We start from the raw sequence: 24,064 nt of genomic DNA, 5'->3' as shown, positions 1-24,064 counted from the left end.
GAACTTAAAAGGATCTGAACATATCAAATACTGTATAATGCCTTGAACTCTTACTGAACAGATCTTGAATGCATCTTACATCCAAAACTACTGGATTTTTTTATTTTTTTTTTTTTACTTTACAACAGTGAGTAAACTGATTGCTCCTTCAGATTACTATGAAGATAGATTACAATTAAAAACCTGTGTGCAGAGGACCAAAGAAAAGCTCAGAAAGATTAATACCATCATCTTCATAGCAAAGTGAACTAGTGTATATTAAATACAGAGTCACTGAACAAAATGTAATAGTAACCTATTCATGAACAGTGTTAAGTGAGCACTTAACCTGTGAAATAAATACTCATGCACTGAAATACTTCATCACAAGAGGTAATAAGTATACATAAGTATATCTACATATTTGCACAGATTATTTAAATTCTACCTTTAACCTTTTGTGTATATGTCTTTGAACCTTAACAAACTTCTTTTAACTTGGGAAACCACAACTGGGAAACCTCTCTCCCTCTTTTTCCTTGCCCCCCCCCCCCCCGAGTATCAAGAAGAAAGAATAAAATGGTGACTTCACTGAGGTATTTCTTTTAAAAACCCACAGAGAAACAGTTTCTCATGTTCCTGATATAAGCTGAGAATAATTCTGCTCTTCAGAGAGGTGCTATTTTGAATTTGATTCTGACAACGTAGTAAAACTAAGAAAGAATGCAAAAGGATTTTTGAGAAGCCAGGACTGCCAAGATACCTAATGGCATAAGAACAACAGTTTTTTGGGGGGAAGGGGGCGGGGGCGGACATGACAACGACAACAACCCGCAAAAAACCCATGAACAAAACAAAACAAAAAAAAAAAACCAAACTATGTAGCATCTTTCCTCTGAAGATACCCAAAGGAATAGAAGTGTGCTAAAACTGTAGCAGGAAATAAAAGAGACCATATCAAAATAAAAAAAAAGCAAGTTTATATTGCCTTGGGGAATTACAGGAAACATACAGTAAGGTGAATATAATTGTACCAGAAATCCTATACAAAGAGAAACACGATGGAGTAAAAATAAAATACACAAGTACTTAGGGACAAAGTTAGAAAGACTAAGGTGAAAAAACATTTTATTTGGCAAGAGGCAAAGACGACTCTAAAGAATAGGAGTTCTTTATATGTATTTCAGAAAGCAGAGAGGAAGGAAGCTATAAAACCATTATTTAACTGGAAAGAGTTAAAACAAACCAGCAATTGACTGTAAGACAATAGCAGATTTTAATAACCTTCAGAAAGGAAAAAAAAAAAATCTTAATTATAGCAAATCATCTAACAAAGGGGGGGGGGGAACGTAAGTTGAGTAAAGATTTCTTAAGAACAATTGTATGTATTCCTACATTACAAAACTGAGGATTTAATCACATTCAAGTCAAAAGGGGCTTTGCTTCAGAGTAGTTCAGGCACTCAGCAAAGCAAACTGAAAGGAGAGGCAGCAAGGTCCCAGAGCACGGTAGAAGAGCAAACACAGTAGCAACTTTAAAAGTGCTGCGGAAGAAGCAACCTGGTCTTAACAAATAAACCACAGAAATAATGAGAAAACAACATCCTGGTTGCAAAGCTACCCTGAAAAATACCTGTTCAGCTAAGATGACATTTCAAGCATCATATAGGAAACTACAGCCAAGTTTCCTGCATGACCTAATTTTCACTAGCAATTTATGGAGTGACTTACCAATAACTCCACCACACTAACATACATGTGGAATGACATAAATCCAAGAGAAAATGTCAGTGCTTTCAGAAAGCAGGATTAAAATAATTTTGACATAAAAGACAGCTGGTCTAAACTCAGTATAATCCAACTGAATAAGGAAAAACACAGATGTAAAACACCACTTTGAAAGGGTAACAGTGAAAATACTACTATGAAGGAAAACGATTGGGTTTTACTCCATGACTACCGTAAAAAAGTTCCCAACGTGTTCCCAGGTTAACTTGCAGAAAAGGAGACTTAGGAAGGATATCAGGTGAAAAAAATGGAATAAACATTGGAGTAAAACTAGAGAAATCTCTAGACCTGGAACTTTTTTAAAGAATAGTCTAGACCAGCACTCATCAGGGATCATCAAGGTATACATGACCCTGCCACAAGTCACGCCTCTGCAGGTAAACGCAGCCAACTCACTCAGTGCTGGCATGGGAGTAAGTTAACTGAATAGGACATGAGACACTACTAAGCAGGACCTGAGAGATTGCTGGACACAGCCCGTAACTAGGAGAGACACTGACAAAAGTTACAGTGTTGTGAGGGCTGACTGGGCTTTCAGCATGGTTAAGGGAGAGTCATGCGAGAAACAGGTGAACTCCACAAGCAGCTAAAGGGCAGGATGAAGGACCTCCAGGGAGGGAAAACATGCATAGCCAGCACATTAGGGCGACCGCACTGGGCGCCAAGTACTGCTGATATTACTGAGGGAACAGTACAAGTGCTATCAAATCTGGTTATGATTTAGCAAGACTGGAATCAACACGGAAAACTAACTAGGGGCAGGCTGGTCATTTGGCAGAAGACTGGGAAAGAGGAAGGGAGATATAAAGGTGGTAAAAAGAAAAGTAAAGGAAGAGGAAAGGGATAACAACCACAGGTGATGTACCTACCAGGCTGCCCCGCAATGCTCATCATTGCAGCTTACATGAGGGCAGCCAGCAAAGCCTGTTGTTCCGAGTCCATCACAAGAATCAAACCTGCTTCTGCTGTCAGGAAAACTGGGGCTGGGAGGGAGGTTTGGTGCTCTCCCTGGCAAGCAGGAAAATGACTAGGTAGTGAGATAGAGCATCTTGGCGTCACCGTGTCGGTGCTTGTTTGTCCCCAACCTTTTCCTACTAGACCTGTGAAGTCCCCTTTCATCCCTGCACTTCCACAACACTTTTGTAGTGTCAAAGGAGCAGAATGTAAATCCTATGACTTCATTCATCCTTAACATGTAAAAATAATTTCCAGAATATTCTCAGGGACAAAGTGAGGCATTTCCTATCTGCCTTGGGGAATGTCACCAATCTATGGTGCTATGGAAAAATGTAAATTATTTTTGTATTGGCCACTCCATAATAATTTCAATTAAGCATCTGGATTAATGCCAACTTCCCTTTTCACAAGCACCCAATCCTTTGACAGTCAAGATGTAATTTCAGCAGCCTTTGAAGGAGATGGGAGAAGTAGTAAAACCATGAAGTGCAAGACTCCAACATCTGAATGAAATTATTAATTATTCACCAAATAAATACTCATCAGACAAATGCCAACCAAAAAAAGTAAATGATAAACACTAATAGAAAGTTTAACGGACTCTGGATTCACCACTAACAATATTTTCAGAAAATCATGAGAAGTGTTGATGATGAGTATTTAATTTCAGTTTAGAATATACTTTAATTGCACATTTAAAATGGCATAGCAATATCTGAAATGCCCTTAGTTCTTTGATTTCTTTAATTTTTACGTGACTGAAATTTATCTCCAATGCTGCACCGAAATCAGCGTGAGCAGTCCGAAACCTTCTTGTCATCTTCAAAATGGCAAGGGGGAAAATGCTCAATAAAGAGCATTCTTAACAAAGAAAACTGAATGCTTTTGAAAAAAAAAAATGCTGCTATATACTCTCCATCTTAATAGAAAGTCTTTGGATGCCTGATCTGATTCCAAACATCTGTGAGTGCAACATGCTCTAATATTCTCCATGGGAGTATCTCTAGAGTTCGTGCCACTTATAATATCCATTGAAAAGTCAAAATAAAATAAAAACAGTCAGAGAAGCAGCCACTGAATATTGTTTTTACCAGTCACCATACAATCATTTTCTCAAGAAACTTATGGCTACTGTTACATTAACTCACTCCAGAAATGATACATAACATTTCCTAGACTACAGATGCAATGAAAAGGCCGCGCATCTGTTAAGTCAAAGAATGTATTTTGTTTCTATTTGGAATTAAATATTTGCCCCACAATATTTTATACTCGACAGTTTTTCAAACTGTCTCTGTTCTAACAAATGCTGCATTTCATCCTTTTCTTATCAAGAAAGTGGCATTAATTAGCTTTTAGTGTGATAATGTCTTCTGCGTAAGCATGGGTATCACACACAAAAAAAAGTAATCTGTTTTGTGCCATTCAGTCTGAAAAACAGAAGCCTTTTACTATACAGACAGACAGCACTGGATTCTGAACAGCCTACTGTGTTGGTAATTATCACTACCGAAGATCTATCGATACAGTCACTGAAACGCGCTACATAATTCTGAAGTCCTGAAGCTGACATGTCTCAAAAACCTGCTATCAAAATAGTGTGGAAAATAACACGACAGGCTGTAAAGTATTTTTCACTGTAAAACTTCCCAAAGACTTACTAATTAGATGTAGCAACTTCATTAAAATAGTATACAGCTATGGATGGCAGGAAAAAGCAGAGTAAAGACTACACTTCAGAGTTACAAAAAATAAAAACAGCATTCAAACATACCTGAGCAAATCCCTACAACCTGGCAAAACAACTCGAGGTAGTGAAAAATTGCCTCTGCTATGTAAAGACAGCATTAGTCAGGAATGTGCAAGGAACTACATAGATTCTAGGTCTGACCCAAATGTGATTCCAGATCAGAACAGCATACCAGGACATAACATCGCACACCCAGGTAACCATGACTATTACTGAGCTGAGGACTGCCAGAGAGAAATGTTTAAAAAAATTGTTCACAACTTCTTTTCTCACTTATCTACATACTCCTACACTGCAGGCACAGCTTCTGGCAGAGAGGAGCACAGAACACAGATTAGTTTCAGTTTCCTTTCAGCAATGCCAAGTGGTTGCTGACTTCCAGGAAGATAAAGATTTAACCACATAGTAAATACTGAGGAACATAATTGCTATCTAGGCAGATCTAAGTGCATTTCCTAGATGCAAGGTCTGACTACCCTCAGAAGAAAATTGAGTAGATGTAATCTGCTGTATGAATCCCCTCTCTAAAACAAAAGCTGGGCATACAACTGCAGAGGAGAACCCTGATACCACCCAAAAAGAAACCTTCCATCTTCTGGACAACTTAGGAAATCAAGATAGCAAGGTGTGATGCAGAGGTCTCAGCCCACAGTCTACGTGGAGCCAACCTGACCCATATTACACTAAGACCCTAAGCAATCACAGGCATGTAAATAAAAAACACTCCCTTCTACACCACAAAGCAACAAAATGTTTGCAGGTGCAACCCTCCACCAGAAGGCTCAACTACAAACAAAAGGTTTGCAAGTCTGCTACTGCATCCAGCCAACAGATTGCATCCCAAATCCACACGTGTTGAAGGTGGAGCCACAGAGATTCTGGATCCAAATTTGGCCAACTTCCCAAACTTGGATGTCCTGCTGCAGTATTTAGTCTTTCATCTTGTTTTTAACTGCAAATGGTAAACAACCTTATCATGGTTTTCCCATTAGCCCCAGCCATAAATTATCAGGCCACTAACATTTTAAACCAACTCAGTTATCTGTCCTTAGCGTAATAGCTGCTTTCTTTAATAAGAACTAGTTGCTGTCTGTAACTCTAGACTACAGAATCAGAGGCTGCACAATGACAGCTTTCACTGTATAGTTATTGGTATTAACATCTTGGTGGTTATCAAAGCAGGAAGCAACTTTAACTGACTTTCATCTTCCTCTTTGCTATATATACAGCTTTTAAAAATTTTTATTGCAACTCACCAAAATTTCTCTTTGTTCTTCCAGATTTTTTAAGAAGTTTGAAAACTCATGAAGAGATGCATCTGTAATACAAAACCAGAAAAGTTTAATCATGTTGCAGGATGGCATGGCAAAATACAGCCACTTGTTACCACTTCTTACCTACCTATGTATCTTTCATCATCTGTTTCTGCATCACCAATGAATTCAAATTTGAAGTCTCTCAGAGAATGGGCAAATTTTCTCTGGGCTGCTGAAAGGTCTGCAAGGAGAAGAAAAAGTACAGAATGAACGTTAGGGCTGGTGGCTGGAAGATCCCCCTACTCCTAGAATAATCAACTTTGACAAGGAACTCAACACAGGTCTATCTATGGACATTACAAAACATCCAATATTGTCTAACCCTCTTCTGATCTCATCTGGGAATTTATCACGCAGATTTCTTTATACAAGGCTACATAGTAGAAAGCAAGTGTGATCCTGTGTACAGTGTTAGATATATTCTTAGACTTCGCTGTTTCACCACTTAGGGCACAGGCCATACAAACAGATCTGTAACTACAGAAGTTTAAGGCACAACACTCAAGAGTAAGTTATGCCAGCTGTATTACTCTGCTAACCTAAACTCGCCAGTACATTTGTCAGCACAAATAAGCATCTTAGGACTTTCTGTATACCCTATATAGATAGCTCTGCTGGTGAAACGTTTATACATAAACCATTTTGCACTGGAACTAGAAATCCCATGGAGTTAAACTATGCCAAAAGTTAGTTAACTTATTTTTTTAACTGTTTTGAAATATTCCTAAAACATTTTCTTCAAGTTTTACCTACTAGTGTTTGACAATCTGGGGTCAGAAGGCTGCACTCTTACATTTGTCAGGAAGTAATCACACACTATATTCAGCCACAATATCATCATTATAAACCCTTATTAAGATTTATAAAGCTGCAAATAAGCAGTGTGTGCACTTTTCTGTTGTGCTGACACATGCAGGTTAGGAATGTCATGAGTTCTGGAAGGATGGAATTAGTCAATGAAAAAAAAGGATGCATTTCCTGGTACACATCTAGCCAGTAGTAAAGGTTTTACTCACATTTTTGTTGTCAGCCAAGGGTAAAGACAATTTGAAATACTTAGTTAATATATAATCTTTTTCTTATCACATGCAGTTCTGAAGGGCTAAGAAAAAGTCTTTTAATGGAACAGCTAAGCATTTTGTTCTTTAATATTAACTGGTGCTATAAGACAAAAAACTTGGGCTTTTTTTGTTGCTCTTGTTTTGTTTAGGTTTAAAAAAAAAACCAAACAAACAAACACCACACACACACCCCCACAAAAAAAACCCCAACTTTATGATAGGTCCTGCATCCAGCACACTGTATGTTTTATCATGTGTTACAGTCAAGTACAACTCCAGCATACAATGCTGCACTGAAAGTCCAGTTCAACCACTTAAAAGGATAAGGTACAAATACTCTACAAACAGCAAGACAAATATTCCTTTCTTTTCAGCCATTTCTCATTAGTCCTTTCCTCATCTACTGTGTAACAGTGCCGCTCCCTGTGATACCACGCTGCCAGGTAACCATCTCACTTTTGCAACTGCTTTTAAAGTCTGCACATGTACCCTTCAACACATGAAACCACAGGATGCTGCACAGGGCTGAAGGAAGAAGGGCAAGAAGGTGGAAGGAAAAAGTAATATAATTGCCATGTAAAAGGAACCATGGGTATTTTAGCTCAAATGTTTTGTGGGCTAAAAGGCTGTTCACAAAGCAGACAGCAAAAGAAACAAGTTCTCCTGGCTGTGAAAGGCTTAAACATGGAAAACAACAAGATTCTTACACATCTAATGTTATGCTTATTTGTAAGCCAGGTCACAACACAAGGTTGAAAAGAGTATATTTATGAGAGAATGGATCCAACAACAACACACAGTCCCAAACTTATTTAATTTTCTTGAATCTGATAATCCCTACCAAAGCCCTGTCATATGAGAGCAAGCCCCATGTTAAAGGAAGGAATTGTTTATTACATTTTCTCCCACTTGTAGAGGTGACTTATTCAAATAATGCAGGGCAAGGTAAATGTTAAGAGAAAGCATGCATCACCACATGCACACACATGCACACCCCTTTCACCTTCACAGACTGAAAGGTACTAAAATACTGAAGGGGCTACGGGCTCTGATGAGCCATTCTAAAGTGGTGCAAAACCTCCTGCATGGCTGCATAACCCACTGCTCCACCAAAAGCCAACTTTCTGGTGACAGTGACAGCAGACAGAACCTGTGCCCGTGCCCATGCCCTGACCCCTTCAGTGCAAAGACCAACATATTCAGCCAAGTTGAGAAGGGGCTGAATCAAAACACTAAGCTTCTCACAGGATCATAAAGCCACATTCACACATTTCTCTCTACTGAATCTGCTAAGGGAATGGAAATTACTAACCAAAGGGCTGGAAGCAGTAACCTTTTAACACATCAAAGCTACATTTGCAGTGTTCCTGTATTAAAGCCATGAAGACACATTCATTTTTTGCAACATCTTTCCACAAATCACATCTGAAACATTTCAAAACTGATCAAAAACATTTTGGAAAGCATCAAGGAGTGGGAGAAGGCTGGGAGTTTGAGAAGAAGAATGACCTGATGGGTCAAGAAAGCTGAAAATACCTGGTTATTGAACCAGTATCTAGAAGAAAAGGCAACAAAATAGAATGAGATTCTCTAACAGATTTTAAGAACTTGGCACTTTCAAAAAAAGTGAGAAGTCACTTATATGTGTGTGTGTGCATATATATATGTATATATGAAAAATAATAAAAATATAATGAAATATGAAAATAATGAAAAATAAAAAACAATCACATGTTGCAAGACATAACTGGGAAGAAAAAAATCCCCTGTCTGGGGGAGACTCCAGCCATTCCATTCAGACTGTTGCAATGACCAGAGTCCTAACTGTTGCCAAAATATGGAGTTTAATCCTGCTTAGTCAGCAGATGTTAACTGCAAGATTCATCCTCCAATGTTTATATATCATCCAACAGTCTTGTTTTATTTTACCTACATTTAAGGTCACATTCTGTTTTCGTTCCCTATGGCACAATAGCACTGGTCAAATATAAAACTAGTACCTTACGCAGCAGAACCACTGGTGCCCAGCTATTCACAGGAATGGAAGAGTCTCTGATCTGCCTTTTGCTAAACTAAAAGAAACAAGACCGTGAATCAAGTAGAAATGGAGAAAAACTTTCTTAAAAGGTCAGAGCAAGAATACTGAACTCCTTTTGCTACAGCACAGAAAAAATTATGAGGATGGTAGGTAGACTCAAAAAGATAACACAGACCTGTGCTGGATTTTCTTGACATCTTACAACCATGGCCAGAGGGAGACACCATGACCATCTGCATTTAAACCTTGCACTTTGAGGCAAACAGCATGAAACTGCTCCAGTATTTTCCCTGATTAATTCTACATATTCTACAGTATGTACAAATGCTCACATAATTATAAGCATTTATAAAACTCTATATAAACAAACTAGATGCTGATATCATCATAAATACTATACTCTCTCACTATGGTGTTACAATTTAAATGTTGAGCATTGTTGCTTAAGTTAAAATTTCATAAACGTAACTTGGCTTTCTGCCATCCTGCATTAGAAGACCTTTACTACAGCAAAATTATTCAGCTGGCAGTGACAGATACATTCCAGTACTGTTCCACATCAACATTAGAGCTTGCAAGATCAGTATGTGCTATATAGTAGAGTGTAAAAATATATGGATTCCAGCTACATGTATTAGAATAAGACAGTATAAGTACAGTAGTACGTATCAAACAGGAAACCAGTTATGCTGATTATCTGAATAATGCTGTAGCCTATTAAAAAAATGCAGTGAGAACTTAGGGGGCCAGGAAGTAATTATATTATTCCCTTTAATCTCCACATTCTACCCAGTAACACCAAACAAAGATATAGGAATACAGTAATAGGTTTGTTGATTGTTGAAAGCTGCTGCTATCTTTTAAAGGGAGGAACAGGGCATTCAAGATCAAAGGGCATTTAAATATCAACAAAATACTAACATTCTTTTCTGAATAAAATGTAATCCTGGCAAACCCATAAGGCAGAGTCATTTCAAAGACTGACTTTCTAAAAACACTAAAAGAAATCAAGCATCTGCTAGATGTTTTAATCAAAACACTGAAGAGAAAGACAGACATGTTTCCAAAGAGACAAAGGAAGGACATAAGGACACCAGGGCATTGCACTTTCTGTCTTTGTTAATATTCATATCAGTACACTGTATTTTTTTCCCCATGTTTGAATGTAACTACTTTAAAATAGACCACAAGAAACAGGAGCAGCTGCCAGATCCCACATTTTGCTCTGAAACGTTTTAGTAACAAGTGTTCCTGTCAGCTCATCCTGTGCCAGATGCACTGCCAGTGCCCCACACAAATACCTCTATATTCTTTCATTTGCGTCTGGAGGAAAATATTTTTGTTTCTTATCTGAGTTGAGCTGAGCCAACATGACACCATGAGTTGCCAGCCCTCACTTACAGCACCAGACTCCAATCGCTCCCTGTAAGACCAGTACGAACTTCAGTATTAGCCACTTAAACTAAACTTCTTGCACAGAACAAGGCAATACTGCTTCCTAAGGCTATCCTAGATCTCTTTTGCATGGCAGGAGAACCACCTGTTTGTAACAGCCCTTTGTATTACTGTTAATATTTTTCTACAGCAAAATACAGATTTCTACTTCAAGCATCTGTATCATGACAATTCTTTAAGAAGGGCATCACCATTCCTCATGCTCTACTACAAATGTCATAGATGAACAGATACGCTCCAGGAATGACAGATTTCTAGTGGCTTTATTTAACATGGGTTACAATTGCTCTGGTCTTATTCAAAAATATTGTCCTCAAAAAGCTAAAAGGTTAACAAATACTTAGATTTAACTACTAAGCTCATCTTCAACCTACATTATTACATTAATGACTAATATTAGACTTCTTGATCTATTTTCCTTGCAGTAGGCCAAGATCAGGCAAGCTACACACCGTTGTGAAGCAGGCAAGGACAAGCTGAGTGAGTCGGCCTCTCCCCTCTTCATTCCAGGCATCTATCCCACTTGCAAGAGCTAACAAAGCCGCTTCAGAGGAACAGGGTACTTCAAATATTTTGTCCAAGGGCTGCAAAATGGACTTGTATGGCATTTCATACAAAACGTGCCATCTCAACATTTACAAAAGCAACAGAGTGTTTCTCTTCTGTGTCCCCTTCAGCAAGGTGAACAATGAATCTAATATAATCCACAACACTGAGAACATGAACAGGATTTAGTTATTACCTTAGTAAAGTGGATAAACAGGATTTACTTATCAACTTAGCAGACACAAGCCATGTGGCAGATTCTTAAAAGCAGTAACATGTTTCAACTCCTTAAAACCAAATAAACTATTTACTACTCATTTTTATCTGGTTAGTACATCGAAAGAACCATCAAACCAGAATAAAATTACAACAAAGCTAAAACACAAAGTTATTCAATCCCCTCCAAAACCAGAATGGAAATTAAGTTCAAAGACTACAAGGTTCCTGGAGTCCCATTTTGACAATGTCATGGTACCCATGGCAATTCCCGAGTTTCTGAAAGCTTAGCAAATGTAGGTATGAGGATTAAAAATTAACTCATTACTGACTTGTCAAGTTGCCCAGCCCTCGCCCTCCCCCCTCCCCCGCATAATACAGTGTAAGCATATTTGGACCATCCCACATCTTTAAAACGGCCTCTCTCAGTTTCAGTTTAATCAGCTATCGACACAACATTCTGTTCCTGCTGGCCTGAAGGCACCTTTCCAGCCACAGGTCCCGAGGGTCCAGCAGTTGACAGCTTCACACTCTCCACATTCATATGCTCAGGTCTGAGACAAATCTACATCAATTGTACCAAAGTTACAATGTGTTTTATTATTTACTAAAAAACCACAGAAATCTGGTGTCAGGATGAAGTTGCTCTAGATCAAGTTCACATGCACACACACACAAATGAGTTTAAATTTTCAAAATACAAAAAAAAAAGGGGGGGAGGGAAGAGCTATCAAACTGCAGCAACAATATTTTAGGAAAAGTCTTTCAAATTTTAACATGGAAGGGTTTTCATTACCAAATAAAAAATAATAATTAAAAAAGAAAAAACCAAAAAACAAGCTTTGCATTTCAGCAACAAACAGAAAAAAAGAAATTGCAAGAATAAAACAAACAAAGAACCCACACCCTAAGGTCAACAAGAAATTAAAAACAATTTCAGGAATCTTAAGCACTAATGGAAGTTTTCTTTTTAACTTGTCAAAAATAGGAATTAATGTCATTCTTTTGTTACACTAGAAGTCCAAACTTTGTCACAACTCTCCCAACTAATGATAACTGAAAATGAACACCTAGAAGCCAAAAAAGAAAAACATGTTTTTTATTGTCCAATCTAAGGAAAAGACAAAAACTGAATACTGGAGCAATGAATATCATTCTTCAGAACAGTGCCTCTGTTAGGAATTGACTGGTCTTAAAAGTTCCTTCCACAGTGCTTGACATCCCCTATTACCAGTTCTAGTGCAGGCTGAGGTCATTAATTGTGGTATAATTATGTGACAAGTAAAAACATGTTGTTTAGCCTGAACAAACCACATGTAAACGGCATGACAGAGATATTCTATTCTTCTCCCCACTTGAGAGAGAGATCCATGCAATTTTTGCAAGATTTCTGTTTCAGATATTACTTATCATATTTTATGATCTTCCTCCTTTCAAATGTATAATCCCTTAGTCTAAATGCCACTATTCCCCACATCGATCAAAACAGGCAACTTTAATAGTTTTCAGATTTTAGCAGAGCAGAATTTTATTTTCATAAATATGCAAAATGTTCTAGATGCCATAACCTCCAAGCATTGTTTTCTCCTGTAGAAAGTATGCAGTATAACATAAAACATATCATCTTATCTAACTAGCTTCTCTAGTTCTCCAGCTCCTACCAGTGAGAATAGATATAACTCATTTCTCCTTTTTCTACCCTTGCAAGTACAAGGGTAGCAACTCCACATTCCCCCACATCAAGAAACAACTAATTAACATGTTAATTATGATATATGAAATATCAACAAAGTAGCATCTTATAGAAGTACGTGTAAACTGCCAAATCATGCTGGTATTGTCCCTTGGTTGCATCACATCTTCTTGGGCTCTGGTTATGTGCCTTTTTAGCTGGATCTTTGAAATCACCAAGCCAGCCCTACTCTATCCTGCCAAGGGCATTTTCCTTTTCACATCACAGGCATTAGGCAAAACAGCATATTTAGTGTCTCAGCAGAGATAAGGTTCTCCTAGAGCATGTCCCACAGCTCTTACCAAAAAGTGCACCCTTCTGCCAGCTCAGATGGTAACTAAGTCAGTTCTGCACTTCAGGAACACAGCATAAGTTACAACTTATGAAAGAAAAAGACAAGCTACATCCCTGGCCCTACAACCCTGCCAATAAATTCACTGGTTCTGGGGTGGAGAAACATTCCTGCAACCACCCTGACACAAGACCTGTATCCTAAAGATTCTGCTGAAGGGCCAGGCAACTGTGATGTAAGTTATTGTGGAGTACCACAGAGATAATTCTCTTGAAAGGAATCATAACCATCTTGATTCTCACAACCTCCATGTGCTTGACCACAAAATAGATGAAAAGTAGTAAATTAGAAAGCAAGGACTAAGAAAAACAAATTTGCAATGCAGCAAACTGTGAACATTCCACCAAATTTATACAGTTTCCAAAGATAAAAACTAGCAGTTCAGGACTTGCTGCAAAAGTTTCCCTCTATCATATACTGCACCAAAAGGCAGCAAGATGGACATCAATATTATGTATATAATCTGTTCCCAAAAACAAACTCTGCATCAATCCAGAAGCAACAGTTTGAATACGCAATACAAAAACAGTTGTACTATCAAAGCTTTCACTACTAAAACTTTCTACAATACCTTCAGCTCTGTAAGTAACACAGACCCGAGGACTGTCTTCCAAAAGTGACTGAATTAGAAAACATGAGATGAAAACATCCTTTTTCAGAGATCAGCATTTTACTATTATCATAAAGATGTATGAATTCAGAAGATGAGATTACACTTCTAGTAGTGAACTGACTAGCAGAAATTTGAAACTGACTTAAGTCCTTCATAAGATAACTCTGATCATTAAATGGAACATAAATTTCCAGATATTGTATTCTTCAATTCAAATTCTTGTCAAACACCACGGATTTGAAGGCCTTCCTGCATTTATTCAGGGTTGCTTTACTCATATTTATTCTGTAGGATGACTATCTTGCTGTTTCACAAACCATTTATAACCTAAATGAGGCTACTGATGTCTCAAGGACAACGTGCAAGCAAGCAAGGGTGTTCAGTAGCAAGTAAATCAGAAGACCATGCTGCTTAAAGGTGAAAAATTGTGCTAGATAACTGAAAACATTCTCCTCAACTGCAAAACTCTGTAAAAAGAAACAAAGTAGTTAGAGAAAAAAAAATAATCTCCAACATCAGGATTCTGAATGTTTTAATTCTGGAGTATTGCTTTCTTTCCCAGACAATAACTATAATGTTTACATAAAACAGAAAATACTGTGTTGAAATATTACTTTTATTTTAAAATAAAAGACAGACTCACTGTTGGGCAGAAGCTCAATTTCAGCATTATATTTTCCAACTCATAGAAGTGTTTTGTGGTTGGGGCAACGCCACATAACCAAATCTATACTCTGAATATGGACAACAAAGCATTAACCCCTCACAGCTTATCTTCAGTGACATATATATTATCCAAATTCAGAGTACTTTATTTTTCAAAACCCAAATAACTAACAGGACATGTCTACCTAATTTCTTCAGTCATCAAAACTGACTCACGGCAGTCAGGTAAAGCTGATCTATCAACACAGCAGGATGACCTGACCCATCACCAGGGCACAGAGATTTCCCCCTTTCAAGAAACAGGACTGACTTCATTATTTTAAGTGTGCTGTCTTAGAAAGCACATGTGCATCCAAAACTTCATGATGTTGAGAAAGTTGGAGGGGGAGCACAGCTCGGCCTGGAATGGGAAGGTCACAGCAAATGTGCCAGCTTGCAGGTTTGTCACATAGATGTGCCATAGAGCATGATCATCATCTCAGAGAATTCACATCCAATAGTTTGAGCGAGATCTTTTTTTTCCTCCACAGCAGTAAGCAGGGGAGGAAAAACAAACACAAAGCAACCTTTCCCCGCAATTTATCGCTAAATTAATCCCAAAAAGGTTTTCATGTAATAAAGGCCTTTTTCCAGACAGCACTCTGCCTGCTAATTCCAGCCATCTGCAAACAATACAAGCATTAATACTTTTCATGAGAAGTCAGAAGACAACTCCATAATGGGAAGTGAGCAGCCAAAACACAAGGAGAGCTGGTAGCCACCTCCCCAGTGAATGACTAGAGCAAGAATTTTTATCATCTTTAAAAGCACATACTGTTCAACTGGTGGTTTGAAATATTTTATGAAGTTATATATCAAGTCTCCAGAAATACCAACATTAAACACAAAAACCTTTGCAAAAAAAAAAAAAAAAAAGAAGGAAAAAAAAAAGAAAAAAGCATCATTTAGAATGTTTTCTCCCTTCAAAATGGCAGGTATCTCAAAACATTGTCACTTGTATACAATTACTGCCTGTCTGAACATTTGCATGTGTAGACAAAAACCCACCAGGAGGTAAAACGTGCAAGATACAATGATGTCTCCACAACAAAACACGTCCAAACATGCACTCAGCACTCCTGCACACATATAATTAAGACTGTTACAGGAAATGGCTACCAAATACTTTGTCATCAGTAAGACCATAAAAGGTCCAGAAAATAAAGTTACATTTTCACAAGTTCCTCTGCTCATGAGTCATGAAAATTAAGCAAAATTCTTCCAGTAGGCTGAGAAAGACCTTAGATAGCACAGCTTTATTTTCCCACATGCAACTGGATTCAAGTGGGAGAGGATGGAGAAAAAACACAATGAGGAATCAGACAAATGAGCAGCTGTGACCTATAATTCAACAAGTAATGGTCAAGTGCCCAACCTTAGAGCTATTTATTTATTTATGAAAAGGTGAGAGTACGACTGCATTTTGGGAAATACTTGACAATTTAGTGCATTTCCACACCAAAAAAAACCCCTTAAAATCCAAATTAAAAAAGCAGAGGGTAGGAATTCTGGAAGGATTTGCATTAAACTCCTTTTATGGAGGTATAGACTATTTTGTCCACTACAGGCAAGCCAAGATGAATTTTCAGCATCAAGAAAGATGGGATGACCACAACAGGCCCCTGAAGAGAGAAGAGTTCATGAAGAACTTTGCTGAAGCTAGACACAAAAGTGAAATGAATCCAAGTTTTGACAAACAGCTGGCAGCAACTGTGGTGCAGAGAACAGCCTGTACTTACGTCATATATAGCTTCCACAAAAGGCAGCAGACAGCATAGTAATGCTATCTAGCTAAACTAGATACCCAAATTACAAAAAAGGGTTTACTGCACACTTTTCCAAACCTGTCAAATGGGGGTTTTAAGTGTAAAGCAACATAACAGTTGTGTGCCAAAAGGAAATTTTTCTGATAGCTCTCACACAAGCTGTATCTGGCTAAACCATATGAACCTTCTAATTAGGTCAGACAAAAAAACATATGTACACACCGGAGTATTTCAACACCTATATACTAGGTACAGCATTCCTTTAAATAGATAAAACCAGCAGAAAGCACTAAAATACATGAAATGTGAAAATAAAGTATAAGCTTCCTACTGCCCTTTCACTGTTCTCACTGTTGCTCTTTTAAAGTTGTTGCTAGAGGAAGCCCTGATGCTCCAGCATCATTTCACCTGCCAGCTTCTCTGATTATTGAAATTCATTTGCCTGGGCAAATGAATAAAGTTACTGCTCCTGCCATCAATAACTGCTAATAGAGCTTGCCAGGAAATATGTATTTAGGTATTCAACTATGTAGTATGCCAAAAGAGAAACTTCACTCATCTCTGGTCTGGACAGTTGTGCAATATTTGATCTCTATGTGCAAAGAAATCCTGTAATCATCCTGTCATTTTCCAATTAGAAATTTTATAAGAGGCGAACAAATCAACTGTAGGTTATTACTATGTATGTAAAAAGAGACACCCAGTCAAAGTCACTAAGCATGTGAAAGCCTCACTGGGATTTCAGTATGCTTCTCCAAAGTGGCAATTGGTTCCCAAATCAAAGATCACTAAATGATCAAAACCCAAAACAAACAATTGAGCAAAAGTAATTTGGGATAGTCAAAAGCAACTAGCATATCCTTGTGAGAAGCACAAGGCATGAAAGAAACACCTTTCAATCCTACACAACTATACCAACATAGCTTTGGTATAGGCAAGAAACAAAGCCATTTGTTTAGTCTTCTAATGCAATTTTCATATTTCAATCTGTTTTCCAACAAAAGACTTACAGTATATAACACAGAATATTTTTTAGGTTACTTACATCTTTTATGCTTTGACACAAGAATTAGTTTAAATTTACCATCTCTCTTTTAGAGCAAAGTCAAGCTGGTTTTGTTTCTAAATGAGCATAACGTGTAAAATCTGACAGTGAAAGCACTAGCCTACATAATTGTTTTGATTTTTCCTTAACTGTTTCAGCTGCATTGCTACATACTCTGCATTTCTGATATAAGGTGTTCTCACAAGAGAAAAGATAATGCTGTTTCTTGCATAAGTTGAGCAAAACTGTGAAAATATTCACAACCTCCCTTAGAAGCTACTATGTATTTCCTGCACTGGAACTGACTATTCTCACCACTTTGATGTTCTGGGGAACACTTTATATAATAGGAGTACAGAAGTTCAGCACTTGGTTCAGTGGTGTTTTATTTTCACTGATAAAAGCTGAGGAGAAAAAAAAAAAAGTGAGCCAGCACTTCCAAAGAAAAATTTGTTTTATAAATGTTTGGATTTTTGAAGTTTTTCTTAGCATTTCTGGGGTTGAGGTATTAACAAGGTTCAGAGAATCTGTTTATAAAACAGAAAGTATTGATTTTTGCTTTGCCTCTCTTCCCTGTACGCAACAACAATTCATGCTCAAGTACTGTCCCTGCTTATCATCAGCCAAAGGATCCACAACTCTGCCTTCCTAGCCCAGATGTATTCAGCACACTCACAGCTTGAACTGCATGCGTCAGAGTGAGCGAGAAGCAGACAAAAGGGGAGCAGAAGACTAAAGCTGACCACAAATGTTGTCAAATTAAAAATCCAAGTATAGGATCCCTTCTCTAAAACAAGACAAAATGAAAACAAAAACCATTCTACAAGCCTAATAGCTCAAATGAGGAGCTGATGGACAGGGACAATCTATGCTAAAGTGTCATAGAAGCACTAAGCTTGGAAAACACCTTCAAGAACATCCAGTCCAACCGATAACCTAACACTGCCAAGTCCACCACTAAACCACATCCCTAAGCACCACATCTACAGATCTTTTAGATACCTTCAGGAATGGTGACTCAACCACTTCTCTGGGCAGCCTGTTCCAATGCTTGACAACCCTTTTCAGTGAAGAAACTTTTCCTAATATCCAACCTAAATCTCCCCTGGTGCAACATGAGGCCATTTCTTCTTGCCCTATTGCTTGTTACTTGGGAGAAGAATAATACCCACCCCACCACAACCTCCTTTCAGGTAGCTGTAGAGAGTGATAAAGTCTCCCCTCCCTTTCTGGAAGTTACACAACCCCAGTTCCCTCAGCCGCCCCTCACAACACTTGTTCTCTGGACCCTTCCCCAGCCCCGCTGCCCGTCTCTGGACACGCTCCAGCCCCTCAGTGTCCCTCCTGCAGCGAGGGGCCCAAACCTGAACACAGGATTCCAGCGGCGGCCTCACCAGTGCCCAGTGCAGGGGGACGGTCACTGCCCTGGTCCCGCTGGCCACGCTGTTGCTGACACAAGCCGGGATGCTGCTGGCCTTCCTGGCCACCCGGGCACATTGTTATATTACAATACCCACCAAAGCACCCCAGATTCCAAGGATGTTGCCTGAAATTACTACAATACAAATAAGGGATGATAAATTATGCAACAAGCTGAAGAAAATGTTTCAGCTTTCACCAGTGAACATACTGTATCCGTACAACACAGGAAGGGAGTTACACACAGCATGTACACCTACATATACAGAATTGTTCTACAGATAAAAAAACCCACTGTGTTCTGCACTCCAGCTGTACTGGCTTGATAGCTCAAGATTTAGCACTCACTGGTACAAACTGTCCTGGCTGCTCACAAAACTTTCAATGTGCATGCCTTTTAAATCAGATTATTCATTCATACATCAAAATTGGAAGGAAGATGAAAACAAGCAAGTTGTTGGAAGAAAGGAAAGTAATTAACTAACAATGCCTGACACCAAACAAAACAAACATTTGAAAAAAGGCACCACATTATAACATTATGAAGTATTATAACAACTGCAAGGTATAATTGACTGATAAATATTTTATCAGGCTGACAGGGAAAAATAAATAGTTGTCTTCTGTTTATCCTACTATTTGCCCACACACATTAACAAAAAATTAAAAAAATGTTATCAGTTAAAATCCTCATTCAACTTACCCAACTGCCATGTGGCTCACCTCAATTTATGCATTTAGTATACAAATCAACAAGAAAGCGATTTGCTTGGCAGACATTTCAGTGAAAAGGGCTCTTTTGTAAACTGTCTTAAGAAGAATAACCAGTTTTAAACGGTTTTCTGCAGATCTTACTGAAGAGATGGTGCTTAAATGCTCTCCAATCTCTGGCTGGAGGCAAGTCAACACACTGAAAGTGACCAAGCCTGTGTCTTTTGAAATGGAAATGTAGGTAATAAGACTGCTACCTGGAACCTGTTGATCTCTGCAAAGAAAAAAAACATAGGCACCTAAGCTTTGGTTTGTTGGTGGGTTTTTTTTAACCTTCTTTCAGTATACCATAGGCATGTAGAAAAATAAACACTTTGAGTCAGATTCTCAAGTCTAGAGGAAAAAGGATTAGTGGTGTAAATTGACCATACAGCAGGAACCCACAACTCATAAATCTTGGTATAGGTAGGATCATGTAGCACTGTGCAAAAAAGAGGCACAGCAGAAAACCCTAATCTAGCAAAGCCATATTTAAGACAAACTTCAGTGACCTGAAACACAACAGCCATGCTGGGACACTGGTTAATGCATGCTCCTGCAACAATTTGCAGCCTCTCTGGTTTTGGGAGATTGATATTTCCCCCCGTCCCGTCCATGTCTCTCCCCACCCCCCCCACCCCACCCCCTCCTATTTTTAGTGATTTCTTTCAAGGAGGGGAAAAAAAAATAGATGGGAGAATACAATTTAAAATAAACTAGAAATTACCCTGGATGATAGAAAAAAATCCCTTTCTCCTTTTTCTAAGCTAATTAGCACAAGTGACAAGAATGGTCATAGAGGCAGAGCAGGATACATATTTCTGAAAGCATGTGGACGTACATAAGGAAGACTGGTTAATGTTGCTACAGAGTTACTTAAAAACAATAAAAAGAACCTGATCTTGGTGAGGTGGGGGGGGGGGGGGGGGCAGCCCTCTCCCTTTTCTTTGACATTTTTCTTTAACTGAAACCAAAACCTTCAACAAATACTGAAAGTTCCTTATCAAAACACACAAAGTAGCTATGAGATAGGAGTAAATTCAGCAGTGAAGGACACCCTGAAATTAACCTGGGTAATAAAATTAACCCCACATTTCAACAGATTTGGGAGTGGCCGTTATTGGACAATGCAAGATACATATTTCCCTAAATTAGACCTTTCAGTCTGGCTCCTTCAGTTCCTGTTCCTTCCCACACTCAAGGAAAAAAGAAAACTTACAGTTCAGGCTAACATGAAACTGGCACAGACTTTCCATATATTCACAGTCATAGCAGGTCATAGCAAAAGACAGAGTGACTGCCAGTGCGGTGATTACTCAGCTAAGTCAAGTCACAGGACAGCAAGGGTTTTAGCAATAATGCAGTATTTCCCCCTTATTTAAGTACCTAACATAGTATTAACAAAGATGCAATATCAAGTTACTTTTCCAATGCAAAACACATTTCTTGTCCTAGAGAATGGAAACAACAGCATTCTCCTCTCCTCCCTCAGGAAGATAAAACTAAAAAGAAAACATTACTAGAACTACTTGAGCAAGTTCTGTAGCTAAAGAAACAACAACTGTTAACATTAGGCATAAAAGTGTTCCCTCAGGTTTTGGTCTCCTGTCTTACCGCAACCACGCCCAATCTTGCTCAGCAGAATCCCACCCCACTTTTCCAAGTGTCACTATAATCTAAACTGTAAATCTAAACATTCATTTTAAATACACGAGAGGCATGCGTTGTATGCACAGATACATAGACAGTTATTCTGGTTGGACATCCTGCTATGCTTTCTAACTTTAAAAAAACAAAACAGAAATAAAAAAAAAAAAAAAAAAGAAGAAAAATCCACCAGGAGACTCTGCAAGCATTTCACAGCTGGTGTCCTTAACGAAAAATAACCATCTATTAGCATACTTGAAAAGTCTGTTCTTTCCCCTGAAGAACCACTGTGAATGAATGCAGTATCCTTGATCCAGCCACAAGTCGTGGCAGCCTTTGCTCTTCAACTGACAAAGCCTGTTCCTGAAATTCTGCTAGTGTTCCTCACCGTTTCAGACAGCTAACTGGAAGAATGCATGAAGAACATTTTTTTAGCTTTAGGAACAGTTTACTTTGCATGTCTGAAGCACCACCTTTATGAGAAAACTTGCAAGCACTTGGAACAACAGCTATACGTTGTTACAGAGCAGTAATGTGGATGCTCTGCCACACCAAGTTCAGTCCTGCAACAACAGCACACCCAGCTACTCAACTCACATGTATTTAAAATCCAAACATAATAAGTAAAATACCATGAAGCAGAGATTCCACAGCAAGCTTTTGAAAAACTGGCAGTAGTTTTCTGATGAAAGAATCTAACCCCAAGACAAATCAAGTACACCTTCATTCACTCAAACCTTGTTTCTGATAATTCACAACTCATTTGCCATGAAAGGCGATACAGCTCAAAAGAAAGGAATCAGGAATCCCAGTTTTGAATCTCACTTGTGCTGCACTGCTGCTTTGTAACTGTGGGACCATGCCATCGATAAAATGTCCTTTAAAAAAATAATCCATAAACATCAATAAAAAGTCTGTACAGCAAAAGAGTTAGCCTCATTCAATCTACCATATATGGAAAAAAGGCAGCAAAATACTGGAAACCCTAAAATGTTCAGTGAATGCATTTGCCAATGACAGCTGGAAAATATATCTGTAGATTTCTGTAGGAAGCAAGAGCTTCTGACCTAGTCCTAATGATGTAAATCAGAACAGTTTCTAACAAATTGTGGCCCATGAACTGCCGGCAGAATGCAAAGACAGAAGTGGATGAATGAACAAGAGATGCACTCAGAAGTCAAACGTGTAAATCCCCTGAAGAAACAATAGTTGAAGACATGGCAGCAGTTCATAACTTCTTGCTTTTTCTTCTGCTTCTCACAAAAAAAAATAATGTTGCACTGCAGAAAGCTGCAACATATGTGAAATATCCCATGGCTAACTAGCATTAATTTGTTTTAAAATGCTTTGTTAATCTCATTTTCTAGTCCCAGTCAGCACCAAAAAATAATTCCTACACTAAAACCTCTTCAATGCATTTCTTCCTTCATTTACTGTTTCTTCTCATGTCCAGGTTTTATACTAGAATTATTGCTGAATCAGGGGAAAAGAACCCCTGTTTTAACACAACAGCTGTGATATTCCAAAATAAATTGGATTCTTAAGCAGCATTAGGCTCTACATTCATTAGTCAAACTTAGACTACCATTTTCTACTCCGCCCATTTAAACTGGCACTTTTCCATGACTTACAAGAACAAGACATACACTGTCTACAAACACAACTCAATGAAAAGCACTTGTTCAAGGTTTAGGCTGTTCTAACCTGTTCCATTGCTGTTCTCAGTATGTCCAGTACAAAACAGTATCAAGGTTCACAGACCATGGCAGATTGTCTATGCACAACACCTCTGCTTTTCTCAGACACTTTGCTAGGGAAAGTTTGCAGGTAGGCAAAATGGGAGCTCTTATAGCTAGATGAGAGAGCAGTCACACAAGTAGCACCTTCCAGACTCTGGGGAGGGAGACGAGAGGCACATAAAGCAGTTCAGTGGTGCTCAGCAGCACAGGCCAGGCCACTAATATAGCCACAGCAGGTTTGTACTTGCTTTTACTAGTATCGTGATGATTTAGGTTACCTGCATTTTTAAAAGTTTATAGTATCATGGCTGTATTGTTTCTCACTGTCCTGCACAGATGAAGGCCATGCTGCCACAAAAAAATCTCAGGCAGGATCAGTCAGAAAAGAACATTAAGCCTTTAAGGATGATTAGCTTCAGCAACTAAGGCTGCTTTACTTTTGAGTTGGCACTTCCAGTCAGGATTCACCCTGCTGATAAAGCTTTAGAGTGGTATGCCTACCCTGTGCTTGTGATTCTCCAACTGCAGTCCACTGGAACTCCAGTAACCTGCAAAACCTGTTAACATGCAGCTCATTGCAATTCCACAAAATTACAAGCTCCCCTACCTTTCTATCCAAAAGACCAAGGTCCATGATAAATTTTGAGGGCTGACACCAGCCAAAACAAATGGCTGGGGGCAGAGGGGAGGGGTGCAGAACAGTTGTATATGGTACAAACTCCATGGGAAGAGAAAAAAAAAAAACCAACACAGTATGCTCACACTTGAACATACCACTTCATTTCATCTGAAGACAGAGGTGTTTTGCAATGCTATTTCAAGAGCAGGAGTGTCCAACTAACAGAAATTCAACAACCCCAGTTCTACACAGACTCACTGGCTCCTATTTACTTTTGTTCTTATTTGCACTGACTAAGAGAAAGATGAGAAAATACACATGACTGCTGGAGAACACGTATCAAGGATCTTTGCTGGTCAATAATAAAACTCTCCATATCCACATTACAACTCCAGCTCTCCAGAAGCAAGAGATCTACCAAGAAAACTGTCTGTAAATTGTTGGGTTGGTTTGTTTTTTTCCAAACTTATTCCACCAAAGTGAGGGTATTTGCAGCTATACCAGAAATAATTAGTTAATCACATAGCTAAGATACAGATATTTTGTTAGAATCTTCTAGCTTACATGTCTAC

At 38.5% G+C, this 24,064-nt stretch overlaps 1 protein-coding gene across 1 annotated transcript in view; it reads right to left on the bottom strand.

Moving 5' to 3' along the window:
- ARHGAP10 (Rho GTPase activating protein 10) overlaps positions 1 to 24,064 on the bottom strand; it is a 155,129-nt gene that overhangs the window by 107,512 nt on the left and 23,553 nt on the right. The window contains exons 2-3 of the mRNA XM_005440899.3: positions 5,875 to 5,970; positions 5,730 to 5,791 (exon numbers count right to left, since the gene is read on the bottom strand). Coding sequence (XP_005440956.1) covers positions 5,730 to 5,791; positions 5,875 to 5,970 — 158 coding nt within the window. The remainder of the gene's footprint in view (positions 1 to 5,729; positions 5,792 to 5,874; positions 5,971 to 24,064) is intronic.

This window comes from Falco cherrug, chromosome 1, assembly GCF_023634085.1.
Source record: "Falco cherrug isolate bFalChe1 chromosome 1, bFalChe1.pri, whole genome shotgun sequence".
Taxonomy (NCBI): Eukaryota; Metazoa; Chordata; class Aves; order Falconiformes; family Falconidae; genus Falco; species Falco cherrug.
Note: the sequence above shows the minus strand (reverse complement) of the source record. Positions and strands in the feature narration are given on the sequence as shown.